Source organism: Diaphorina citri, unplaced genomic scaffold, assembly GCF_000475195.1.
Source record: "Diaphorina citri unplaced genomic scaffold, Diaci psyllid genome assembly version 1.1 scaffold12, whole genome shotgun sequence".
NCBI classification, from domain to species: Eukaryota; Metazoa; Arthropoda; class Insecta; order Hemiptera; family Psyllidae; genus Diaphorina; species Diaphorina citri.
In genome coordinates, this window is record NW_007377451.1 from 102,517 (window position 1) to 115,964 (window position 13,448).

The window sequence follows — 13,448 nt, forward strand, 5'->3', positions numbered from 1 at the left end:
AGGCCAGTTTTGTATTATCAGCGCTTCGAACTCTTGACGTTCGCGCACATCACGGCACGTTTGAGTTATGAGGAACATTTTTGAGGCTCTTACACGTAACTTTATTACGTATGTAATATGTGTACGAACCCTTTTTGAATCGTTTAACATCAGGTACAGGTAGGTACTCAAAGAGTTTAAATTTCTTTGGATGAAGTGCTTTATCATGTTGTATAGATCTTATAGTATTTGGTCGTTTTCGTCGTTAGTCTATTCTGCATAACATTTTTCTATACTCCATATTTTTTCTATATGATATTATTTTCTATTCCTTGCAGATTATTTCCTTACATTCAAGTTCACTCTGAACAAGGGTAACGAACGCGAAGTGGTGGTAAATTCTCATCGTAAACTAAACAGTGGGGAATGGCAGAAGATCTGGATAGATTATAATGAGCATCATGTGCGTGTTATGGTGAATACAGATCAGAGTATGGTGGACTTGGCGCCGGATGAGGAATTCGGACCATTTGAAGGATCCATGTTCATTGGAGGAGCCACTGAGTGAGTAGATTATAGTGAAATGACAAATAAAAAAGAAATTAGTTGGACTGACATACAACAACTAACCGTCAAACTGTTTTGACTTGGAGGGGCGGAGCTCTACCGCGCTCCTTACTACATAAAGTGGACGAAACATATTATTCTGTTGTTGAAACAGTAGATCTTAGGACGTAGGTAATATGCAGGTATTTGTGTACAAGGAAATAATTTTCATCTTACTGTTTGCGTAGGGACATACTCCTTCGGAATCATTCTGATTTGCAAGTGGGTCTGATCGGGTGTTTCCGTGGTCTGGTGGTCAATGGTGAGATACTTGATATTTATAACTATATGAGTGTTCATCTGAGCGAGATTATCAAAGACTGTCAGCCTTCCTGTGATCCTAATCCATGCAAGAATGGGGCCTACTGTCGAGAACTATGGAGCACCTTCCAATGTGTATGTGAGAACCCGTGGGCATATAATGGAACCTATTGTGAAACCAGTGAGTAGCCTAATTCCTATAGATAAGCAATTATTATATTTATCTGAGTAGTTCTTATACTGATGAGATCACATTTATCATGTACCTACAATCCTACATATCACTTAAAAACTCTGAAATTTGAATCAACTTATCAATTGTCCTCGCGAGGCAGAATCAGGACCGTATTTAGGCTGGGGAGAGGGCCATCCTTTCTCTTTTACTGTAGGCCAGACTCTGAAAAAAAGTTTCCTCCTTATTTACATATATTATTATTAATCTCTACTCTCCAGATATTAATCTACAGGGTGTAACATTCATCAACTCCTCTGCGTTCATTCATCACAACTACCTACTCGCCTCTAATCTCACGAGTCGTTCCCGAGGTCGCCCGAACTTGTACGATCTACTGGACTCTAACATATTGGTTAACATTCGAACCTATGATCTCAACTCTCTACTCATCTATGCTAATGATCATTTGAATAACTTCGTACATCTGTTTATACAAGATGGCGGTCAGGTTGTGTTCCTGTTCAACTATGGTTCCACTGTATATAATGTCACCGTGGAGTATCCCGGTAAGTGTCATGGTCTACCAGTCAGAATATCCTAGGTTCGATTCTTTTTTGTGGAATAATTATATCTCGCTCTGTAAGTCTTATTGAGGTGCTACCTCAAATTCATCCTCTAATCCTCTCTACCCATTGGTTTTAATTTAATGGAGTAAAGAAATCACGGTTGCTCCAATGGTAACGACGCTTTGCTTTCATTGTAAATATTTTAACAAAAGCATCTTAATTTATTATTGTTCTGATTATTAAAATTTTCGTTAACGTTTATCTTCTATTGATTTCAGATTTGAGCAATGGTATTTCAGTTCAGCTAGCTCTTATCCGTCATCCTAATGAAACCATACTCCATGTGAATGATAAGAATAACTCCGTACCCTATGGTGTTCTACTACTCACTAGCTACTCTAATAAACCCTGGCTTAATCCAGACAAAGGTAAACATGTGAATGAAACCATACTCCATGTGAATGATAGGAATAACTCCGTACCCTATGGTGTTCAACTACTCACTAGCTACTCTAATAAACCCTGGCTTAATTCAGACAAAGGTAAACATGTGAATGAAATTATACTCCATGTGAATGATAAGAATAACTCCGTACCCTATGGTGTTCAACTACTCACTAGCTACTCTAATAAACCCTGGCTTAATCCAGACAAAGGTAAACAAGTAAACATGTGAATGAAACCATACTGCCATACTCCATGTGAATGATAGGAATAACTATCCTTAGAAAGATACTTCCGAATCTTCCGATATAATCTAAGATGGATAGGTAACATTGTCTTTTCTCATTTGTTCCACAGAGGTGATGTCCCCACAGCGTCCTCCAGCACCGACGTGTTCTACTTTTCCCCTCAGATCAAAGGAAACTGTCTTGCGATCCAATCAAAGAGGCGGAAGAAGAAGATCTGGAAGTTCTTGAAGATGAACAACTTCTCAAATGTAATCTAGAGCGTGAAGATAGCAACCAAATAAACGAGGAGGAACCTCAACTAGATAAGGAGGAACGAGAGGAAGAAACGATAGAGGAGGAATCAGAAGATAAACAAGAAGAAAATGAAGAAGATGAACAGAAAGAGGTGAGAGCACCGCTAGTATCTTGTAGTGAAGTAGATTTGTAACACTTGAATCATGTTTGAGTTAATGAACTGTGTTTGGAATTATTACATTATTTAATAACAGAGCTGGAACTAACATTATAGTTGATGGGTTGTCTGTTTCCCTTTTAAGATTTTTTTTTGCATTTTCCTTCACGAACGACAAAAGACTTGGGACTTCCGATGCTCATTTTTTCACGAAACTTGCTTACTTTCTCCGTGAAGGCAAAAATATTAACAAACTTTTATTTTTTACTTTCGTTATTTAGATCGGTCATTCTAAAAGGGGAATTATTATTTTCAATAATGGTGATTATATTTATAATCCCGGCCATTGATTTTTTGGTGCTGAAATGTGTTTGTCCGAGATTTAATGCCTTCCTAGTCTCTAGAATAGATATCTTATTCTCATGATTTATTCTAAAAGGGGGAATTATTATTTTCAATAATGGTGATTTTATTTATAATCTCGGCCATTGATTTTTTGGTGCTGAAATGTGTTTGTCCGAGATTTAATGCCTTCCTAGTCTCTAGAATAGATATCTTATTCTCATGATTTTTAATTTTTATTTGAATGCTTTTTTTTATTCCAGCAATTAAACGAACAAGGATGTGGTTTTCCTTTGCAAAACTAAAGTTGATTAATTTTATTTTATGGAATTAATTTTATTTTTTCTTTCTTCCAAACTGGTTTGGGTGTGATTCCATCGGAGCTAAAGAGCTTTTACCATGGAAATTACCAGTCAACATTCCTTTTGCGTTGTCTCTCCTTGTAGTTTCCATTGTATTTATCCTAACGAATGATCTATAATTCTATATTTCTCATCTGGTTTACTTTCCTATATTCTCTAGGTATTAGTCTTTCTTATTCAGTTCAATAAATGGTGTGTGTGTGTGAGAAAAAGAGGGGGGGGGGCAAACTTTTCAATAGATCAGTTGCAACTCCTTTTGCATTGTCTCTCCTTGTAGTTTCCATTGTATTTATCCTAACGAATGATCTGTATTTCTCATCTGGTTTACTTTCCTATAACTATTCTCTAGGTATTAGTCTTTCTTATTCAGTTCAATAAATGGTGTGTGTGTGTGTGTGTGTGTGTGAGAGAGAGAGAGAGAGAGAGAAAGAGAGGGGGGGGCAAACTTTTCAATAGATCAGTTGCGCTTATTTGGGTGATGTTTCAAAGTCATAGAGCAAGAAAAATGAGGACCAACGGAATTTTTCTTTTTCTTCTACGACTTCTAGATCCCGAGATAAATTGATTTAAAAAACACCGGTAAATCGTGAACTTTAAAGTCACGGCATCGCTCCCGTAGGCGATGACGTCATATCAAATGTCCCGAGCAAAGCTCCCTCGCAGGCAATGCATTAATGTGTTTGTGCGCATACGTTTCTGCGCATTTCTTTCTGCTCCTCTAGATCAGTTGCGCTTATTTGGGTGATGTTTCAAAGTCATAGAGCAAAAAAAATGAGGACCAACGGAATTTTTCTTTTTCTTCTACGACTTCTAGATCCCGAGATAAATTGATGTAAAAAATACCGGTAAATCGTGAACTTTGACATCACGGCATCGCTCCCATAGGCGATGACAAATGTCCCGAGCAAAGCTCCCTCGCAGGCAATGCATTAATGTGTTTGTGCGCATACGTTTCTTTCTGCTCCTCCGCTAGTGCGCTTGCATAGTGGCGCTACCTAACGGACGAAAATAACAACTGCGTCTGACGTCACACATTTTCGAACTCTTTTCATTAGAACGGAAAATAAAAATTGAATTTTCGATATTTTACAGCTATTTTTTCGGAGTTTTGACCTCAGATTTGGATTTTTCCCAACTCTTTACATAGGAATCGACCATTTATTTATAATTTTTACCCATTTGTAACTGCTCCATTGTCTACGCTATGTCGGGCGCTGCGCGAATGGTGTTAAAGCACCGAGTGGGGAAAAAATGGGTTCTTAGTTCCATCATTGAATATTTTATCCGTTACCTATTAGGAGATTCGGGTACGGGTTCAGTATTAGTGGGAACCGTACTAACCACCACCGAGCATCTGATTTCTTTGTTCTGATTTGGAATTTCGTCGAAAAATCTTTTGTCAAAGTTAATTGAATAGTTTCCCTATCAACTGTTTCCTAGTAGAAGGAACCGTACTAACTAACCGCCACCAAGTTATTTTACAAAACGCATCAGATTTTTGTTCTGATTTGGAATTTCGTCGAAAAATCTTTTAAGTAGGTATCTAAATATGAAAATAACTTTTACTCTTCAAAAACCAGTGAAGAGTAAAAGTTATTTTCATATTTAGATACCTACTTAAAATGAACCTTCACAAAGTTACCAAGTCTACCATCAATATGAAAAATCTTTTGTCAAAGTCAATTGAATAGTTTCCCTATCAACTGTTTCCTAGTAGACACAGCGCAGTATACGATGTTTTGGTAAGCTATTATAATGTCGATATCAATGTTATTCAATGTTCCTGGTTGTTGTTATGTTTCTGATAATTTATATTTACATATGTGGTCATTTTATGTTGTACAGCAATACGACGTTTAATGCAAAAGTTACCCTGTATGTGTCGCTTTATCTAAAATTCTTAATTAGTCAAATCGCTATAATTATTCTCATTTAACCAAACCTTCATTATTTGACTGTATGTGAGAGTCATTTAGGTAGATTTCTACATATTCTTGTATTTATGTGTTTTCATTCTTCCATCCTCCTCACTCTTCTGTTTTTTTTTTTTTTTATGTTTATTTCAAATATTTTGTTTCGTTTTCTGGTCTTGTTTATCTAAAATTCTTAATTAGTCAAATCGCTATAATTATTCTCATTTAACCAAACCTTCATTTGACTGTATGTGAGTCTATTTAGGTAGGTATCTACATATTCTTCTATTTATGTGTTTTTACTCTTCCATCCTCACTCTTCTGTTCTTTTTATCTTTATTTCAAATATTTTGTTTCATTTTCTGGTCTTTCTTCCTCTTCCTCCCTACTGAATTTGATACTAATGTTTCGTTTTCCTTCCATGTTGATTGTTCAAGTCCTGTGTAAGGGTAGAGGTGACACCCCCACATTCAGACACTCTGGTGGCAGTCTCATGAACTAAACTCTGGTGGAGGAGATGTGTACTAATCCATAATAACTGGGGTAATTTGAATGATTGGTCACGCAGCTTTGATGTTAAGTGAATGTTTTTTCCTTTATTAATAGGCCGAGCGCCGCTTCGAACTCTTGACGTTCTCGCGCCTTCTGGCACGCTTGTTAGCATAAAGCTGTAGAACATATTACTTATAATGCTTCTCTTATGCTTGCTTACATTCATACCCATAGCGCTTGTCTGTATTTATTTCTTTGTTTTATATATTTGTTTTATTTGGTGCCGCTTCTCTTATGCTTGCTTACATTCATACCCATAGCGCTTGTCTGTATTTATTTCTTTGTTTTATATATTTGTTTTATTTGGTGCCTTGTACTTTGTACTCAGTGTCTTGCATGTACATAATTATAAGGCTAAAAACAGAGTGGACCTGAGAGCAAAGAGCTTTTTTCTCTCAGTTCTATCCGGCTTGAATACTCAGAGAAAAAAGGACCTGTCGTCAAGACTGGTAATACTGGTATTCACTTTCATTACCTATCTATAATTTGGAATTATCTGTTCCCACAAAGCCCCTGTTATTTATTATTAGGTATTTATTTTGCTAAGTAATTATTGGTTAGCAGTTATCTCAGCCTATAGCATGTGTGATATTATTATATATTGATTTCAGATTTCCCAGCAAGGTGAAGCACCAGTTCCTGAAGTGAAGAAGATTGTATTCAATGGAGGAACACTAAGTAATTATTGGTTAGCAGTTATCTCAGCCTATAGCATGGGTGATATTATTATATATTGATTTCAGATTTCCCAGCAAGGTGAAGCACCAGTTCCTGAAGTGAAGAAGATTGTATTCAATGGAGGAACTACAGTCAGATTCCGAGATAGAGAACCTGATACACCTGCCCCTGTTACAGGTAACGTAATACACCCAAGAAGAAATAAATGATTAATGCTCGCTGAAAACAAAGAACAGCAAACTAAACAAACACTCCATATTGGAGTGCTTAACTCCAAACAGCACCAAAAACAGATCAAAGTGTTCGTCAAAAAATCAATATTAGATAGATTGTGTAAAAATGGGGCAATATGCAGAACATTGCGGATACACACAAGAAGAAATAAATGATTAATGCTCGCTGAAAACAAAGAACAGCAAACTAAACACTCCATATTGGAGTGCTTAACTCCCAACAGCACCAAAAACAGATCAAAGTGTTCGTCAAAAAATCAATATTAGATAGATTGTGTAAAAATGGGGCAATATGCAGAACATTGCGGCAGCGCTGCCACATTTAAGCATTTTAAGCATGAATGCGTGTAACAAAATTATTATGTCCCTTGATTAATAATACCTACACTATGCTGAATTTCATGATTTGACGTGTTCTGAATGCGTGTAACAAAATTATTATGTCCCTTGATTAATAATACCTACACTATGCTGAATTTCATGATTTGACGTGTTCTATTTGCTTCTTACGAGGTCATGTAGGACATAATCTAATCTGAGAGAGAGAATGTGATATTCCTGAATAATAAATAATAATCTCGTGTGCTTCCTCCACAGCCTACAGAGAACACTGCCTGGTTTATAGACTCCCCTGATAAAGTTCCCTACAAGAGTTCTCTCGTGTGCTTCCTCCACAGCCTACAGAGAACACTGCCTGGTTTATAGACTCCCCTGATAAAGTTCCCTACAAGAGTTCCTATCAAGATGTAGTGGTGAAGGAAGAGAAGACAGGCACTGGTAAGTGAAAAGTAAAAAGTTTTTCCTTCAAAATCTCATACAAATGGAACTTCCAGATTAATGTTGTGTTTGTGTGTTTGCAGTGATTTTCATCATACTCCTTTCATTCTTCATCATCGCTGTATGTTCTATATTCTATCATGTATATCGGAATCATCTGCAATGGAAGAAGAGGAAGGAGGAAGAGACTACAATGATGTGGCACAAGGGTCAGCCAGTCAAATTCCAAGACTCGGTTATCAATACTGCCTCTGTACCTATTACTATGATAGCGTATAAACCTGTGAGTATCAAACATATTAGTATGTGAATGATGTGACCTATGTTGTCTCATTTCATAACAGAGGAAAGAGTTTCTTCACTCATAATCTCATACAGGTATTATGTTAAAATTAAAACCTGAGATTGACGAGAATTAATTTTTTAAACTAAGTAATTCGTTTTATTTGGTAAAGCCCAATTCTCACTACAGTGCAACTCTCACTCCGATTTTATCGCCGGAAAAAAAGTTGACCGTTCGTTGAACGTAGGTTGTGACTAAAGCGTGAATTGCATGTACACTGTTCGATACAGCTCGGTACAATGTACAGCTGTATCGAACATGTTGTAGTGGTAATTGGACTTTAATGACAAATCCATTGCAGAACCCTCTGGTTATTAGATTATTCTCACAATACAGCTGTATCGAACATGTTGTAGTGGTAATTGGACTTTAATGACAAATCCATTGCAGAACCCTCTGGTTATTAGATTATTCTCACAAAGTACCCTGATATAAAACATATGTAAAAGTAAGAAAAAAAAATTGGACCGATTGCAATACTTTCATTACTAGTATAGCTCCGCTATACTGTAGTAATAGAAAGTAAAAAAGTTGAATTTTTCGACTCCGCTGAAAATTGAACCAGAACCTATGTAAGTTCTACGCCCTGGAGTAGGAAATTTATTTATCCCAAATTTGTTCCTCCTTTTGATGAAAATATTTTATTATCTGTAGATTCTACGGAATGTTTTCGTTGAAATAAAAATATAAAATTTGTAAACCTGTAAAATAAAAATGTATATAAATATATTTTGTTTTTATTTTTAAACATAAATAGACAAGTGTAGTTAATTATTTGTTATATTATGTTTGGTCCAGTAAAATGGCTTTTCTCGATAAAAATGACAGACAAAGCTGAATCAATCCTGACCAATTTCATTGAAATCAATTAGAACGGTTCAGAACTTATGAGTGTCCCAAAAAAATCAAAAACAATGATCAAATTGGACTTTTGCTTAGCGTTTATCTTTATGCTTGGTTGCTTGGTTCAGACAGAAGAAAAATCTGGTGTGAACATCACACGCCTTTCCTCATCCTATTGAATGATGCTTATTTTGGGTGTTCTTGTTCTTATAGCCAAACTTTTACAATATCTCTAACCGTTTAGTCGGTGCTTTTGCTTAGCGTTTATCTTTATGCTTGGTTCAGACAGAAGAAAAATCTGGTGTGAACATCACACGCCTTTCCTCATCCTATTGAGTGATGCATATTTTGTTTGTTCTTGTTCTTATAGCCAAACTTTTACAATATCTCTAACCGTTTAGTCGGTATAGCTGAAAACCGTGAAAAAACGGTCAAAATACCGCCAAACGCAGCACCTATCTCAACCAAACGTTTTGAGTTGCATCCTTGTCACATTTGTAAACTCCATACAAAATTTCAAGTCTCTAGCTCATACCGTACATGGTGAATTTAAATTTTCATCAATTTACCTCGAAGAAAATTTTCAAAGAACAATTTATTATTATTGACCAATGGTCACTCAATACAATGTTGAAAGACTACAGACTATTGGCATCTCTTGATAATTACGTGTATTCTGTATGGTTCTGATTACAGGGTCGCTTGTGAATAAAAAAGTTCCTGGAGCTAGCACCCCTATCTTCCTGAACGAACATCTCAGAACTTATAGTAACCCGATCAGTTATCTAGGCACCCCTGTCAATATGACCAACAGTAAAGAATCCATCATTTCTCTGGACTGAAAACAACATTCAAGTAAAGTTCCAGAGAAAAAAGGACCTGTCGTCAAGACTGGTATTCACTTTCATTACCTATCTATAATTTGGAATTATCTGTTCCCACAAAGCCCCTGTTATTTATTATTAGGTATTTATTTTGATCTCAAACACTTTTTTTTTCGTTTTATTTGGTAAAGCCCAATTCTCACTACAGTGCAACTCTCACTCCGATTTTATCGCCGGAAAAAAAGTTGACCGTTCGTTGAACGTAGGTTGTGACTAAAGCGTGAATTGCATGTACACTGTTCGATACAGCTCGGTACAATGTACAGCTGTATCGAACATGTTGTAGTGGTAATTGGACTTTAATGACAAATCCATTGCAGAACCCTCTGGTTATTAGATTATTCTCACAAAGTACCCTGATATAAAATATATGTAAAAGTAAGAAAAAAAATTTGGACCGATTGCAATACTTTCATTACTAGTATAGCTCCGCTATACTGTAGTAATAGAAAGTAAAAAAGTTGAATTTTTCGACTCCGCTGAAAATTGAACCAGAACCTATGTAAGTTCTACGCCCTGGAGTAGGAAATTTATTTATCCCAAATTTGTTCCTCCTTTTGATGAAAATATTTTATTATCTGTAGATTCTACGGAATGTTTTCGTTGAAATAAAAATATAAAATTTGTAAACCTGTAAAATAAAAATGTATATAAATATATTTTGTTTTTATTTTTAAACATAAATAGACAAGTGTAGTTAATTATTTGTTATATTATGTTTGGTCCAGTAAAATGGCTTTTCTCGATAAAAATGACAGACAAAGCTGAATCAATCCTGACCAATTTCATTGAAATCAATTAGAACGGTTCAGAACTTATGAGTGTCCCAAAAAAATCAAAAACAATGATCAAATTGGGCTTTTGCTTAGCGTTTATCTTTATGCTTGGTTGCTTGGTTCAGACAGAAGAAAAATCTGGTGTGAACATCACACGCCTTTCCTCATCCTATTGAGTGATGCATATTTTGTTTGTTCTTGTTCTTATAGCCAAACTTTTACAATATCTCTAACCGTTTAGTCGGTATAGCTGAAAACCGTGAAAAAACGGTCAAAATACCGCCAAACGCAGCACCTATCTCAACCAAACGTTTTGAGTTGCATCCTTGTCACATTTGTAAACTCCATACAAAATTTCAAGTCTCTAGCTCATACCGTTCCCGATATATTGTTAAATTTCACCGAAAACCGCCAAAAAGCGGTAAAATGCCGCCAACCGTTGCACCGATCTTAACCAAAAGTTTCGTGTCGCATCCTTGTCACATTTCACATCTACATACAAAATTTCAAGTCTCTAGCTCTTACCGTTCTCGAGATATTTTGTTTACAGACAGACACACACACGGACCAATGGCTGAAACTTCGGATTTAGGCTCTAGGGACCTCAAAACGTGGACAGACACACAGACAGACACACACACGGATCAATGGCTGAAACTTCGGATTTAGGCTCTAGGGACCTCAAAACGTGTTTTGGCACTAAAAACTGACCATCGAAATTTTGACCCGATTACATTACTTTCCTTTCAATAGGATAAGGAAAGTAAAAAGGACAAAAAAAAAGTAAATAATAATGACGTTGTGAAAAGGGTGAAATAATCAGGTGATAATAGGAAAAGTATACTAGTGGGATAATAGGTACGTAAATAATAATGACGTTGTGAAAAGGGTGAAATAATCAGGTGATAATAGGAAAAGTATACTAGTGGGATAATAGGTACTTACTAATGAGTTGTGTATAAGTTCATTTAAATATTCTAAATGATAACATTACTAACCTACTTAATTTATGTTTATATAAAAATAAAAATATAATAATAATAACAAGAAGGTAACATGAGTGCAGAAATATAAGATGGTAAAAATTGAACGAAGCTGATGGCACGTTATAATGGCACACATTTTACTGCGGCTGAGATTCGTTCTAGAAATCTAGAATCTAGAGTATAAACTTTATATCAAAATAATAATAAATATTCGGTGAGGAAAAATAACAGTCCTAAACCTAAAAACGAAGTACTTAAATGAGTATTAATTGATTGAATCAAAATTATCTACATATCTGGTAAAAGCTGACTTTTATCTACACAGGTATCAATTAGAATAATAAACAACGTGGGTAAAATACCTAATAATGAAAAAATATTTAAATTCAAGAGAGTACAATTTGACTTTTTGTAGGTATGTTAGTGATCCTCAAACAACAAACATGACAAAATACACAATAAGAACAAATACGAAGGACGCAAACACCGCGAAGAATACAAACATGAAGGAATAGAATGAATCATCTTCAGGATGTCTCTGTAGAAACTTCTGATGATCCAGCCAGATCTCTAACATGTCCTCCTGGATAGAGGACTTACTCAGCTTCGTTACTGTGGAGGCACTGGTTCGAACCCCTCGCATGGCAGAATGTTGATATTGGGTTGCTTGCTGTTCCGGTGGTGATCTTGCTTGTTGTATTTGGTATTGTTTGGTGGACAGGTCTATTTGTTTTTCATAAAGTTTGACTGATTGGTCTGTCTCCTGCAAGGACGAACGTATGTTGCCTGATTGTTCTTCTTGTATATTCTCCTCGCTGCTCTTATTTGTCTTTTTCTTGTTTTCAACGTTAGTTTCATCCTGTGGTATTGTAGAATGTTGACGTATTTCTACTTGTGTTTGTAGGTTTCTTACTGACAGCTGTAGTTCCGCTCGTTCTACTTGTTCATTGTCTGTTAGATGGGTTTCATGTACACCAGGCTTGTTCACACGTAGTGTTCTACTCGTTGCTATTGTTTTCCCGTGATCAACATCAATCTCCTCATCTATTTTCTCATACTTCTCCTGTGTTTCCTTGCTCTGGATGTTATCAATACTTCTTAAGATTTCATGCGCCATGCTTTCATATTCACATGGGTCTACATTATTATTATTTATTATAGTGGGTTCTACATTAGGTTTTCTTTCTAGATTGTCTTGTATCCTATCTTCTTTATTTGTATCTTGTCTCTTGTGTGATATAATCTGGATTTGTTCCCGACCACATTCTCTGTTCAATTGAGAATTGTCCATCTCAGATTGCACATCATGAGGTTTATTTAATAGACTGTCTTTAGTGATCACAAAATGGGAGGAGTCTAATATTTTAATAATCTTTTCGTTAGGTTTTGCTACAATGGGGAACAGTTCTGCGTGTGAACTTGAGATGTTTTGACTGATGGAAGCATGCCTATGATGCATATTGATTCTTCTATGAATTCTTGTATCATGTTCATTTCTTACACTGACGTTAGCATTACTTTCTTTGTTTTCATGTACCGTTTCTACATGTTCGATTGTAGCTTGTGTTTTCAATACATGTTTTTGTAGGTTGTATTGTTTGTGGAGTTTCGTTTGTTTGCTTTCTTCATGCTCTAAGACATATTCTGATTCTTTATGTATTTCTTGAAGTTTTCCACTCTTGGTGACTTTGTTATCTTCCTTATCACTCTTGGTCTTTATGTTCTTGTTGATTTCATTAAGATTAGTTTTATTAATTTCTCTGGTTTGACTTTTCATTTCCTCATTGGTTTTATGTTCCCTCACTCCTCCGCTTACTTCTCGTTTTGTTTGATTTTGTATGTTTCTCATCTCTTGTATGAGTTGAAAGTGTTGCGTTTTAATATTATTATTATTATTAACATTATCATTCATCATTGGATCTCTTTGTTTCTTCGCTTGATTCTCTCTTCTATCTACAATTTCACTTGCTAGTGTGGTTTCTGTCTGTGTTCCCATGTCAGGGTTTGTATTCATCCTGTCTAATGTTTCCTTGTGTTCATCAATACTTGGGCTAAAAACCACTTTTTTGGAATCAGGGGACCTCAAAAC

General features: G+C 35.8%; 2 protein-coding genes across 2 annotated transcripts in view; one reads left to right on the plus strand and one right to left on the minus strand.

Moving 5' to 3' along the window:
* The window catches only part of LOC103506521 (contactin-associated protein-like 2), a 31,593-nt gene extending 21,341 nt beyond the window's left edge, over positions 1-10,252 (plus strand). The window contains exons 11-20 of the mRNA XM_026821475.1: positions 318-543; positions 774-1,027; positions 1,300-1,587; positions 1,866-2,015; positions 2,389-2,478; positions 2,537-2,664; positions 6,583-6,699; positions 7,428-7,527; positions 7,611-7,829; positions 9,410-10,252. Coding sequence (XP_026677276.1) covers positions 318-543; positions 774-1,027; positions 1,300-1,587; positions 1,866-2,015; positions 2,389-2,478; positions 2,537-2,664; positions 6,583-6,699; positions 7,428-7,527; positions 7,611-7,829; positions 9,410-9,555 — 1,718 coding nt within the window. The 3' untranslated portion in view covers positions 9,556-10,252. The remainder of the gene's footprint in view (positions 1-317; positions 544-773; positions 1,028-1,299; positions 1,588-1,865; positions 2,016-2,388; positions 2,479-2,536; positions 2,665-6,582; positions 6,700-7,427; positions 7,528-7,610; positions 7,830-9,409) is intronic.
* A 1,537-nt stretch (positions 10,253-11,789) lies between these two features.
* LOC113466251 (myb-like protein D) lies at positions 11,790-13,373 on the minus strand. Its single transcript, XM_026821482.1, has one exon. The coding sequence runs from the start codon at positions 13,371-13,373 to the stop codon at positions 11,790-11,792; it is 1,584 nt and encodes a 527-aa protein (XP_026677283.1).
* Between the last annotated feature and the right edge of the window lie 75 nt (positions 13,374-13,448).

Bases quoted from the DNA above. Each gene is read 5' to 3' on its own strand.
- LOC113466251 (XM_026821482.1), bottom strand. From the start codon at position 13,373: ATGAATACAAACCCTGACATGGGAACACAGACAGAAACCACACTAGCA.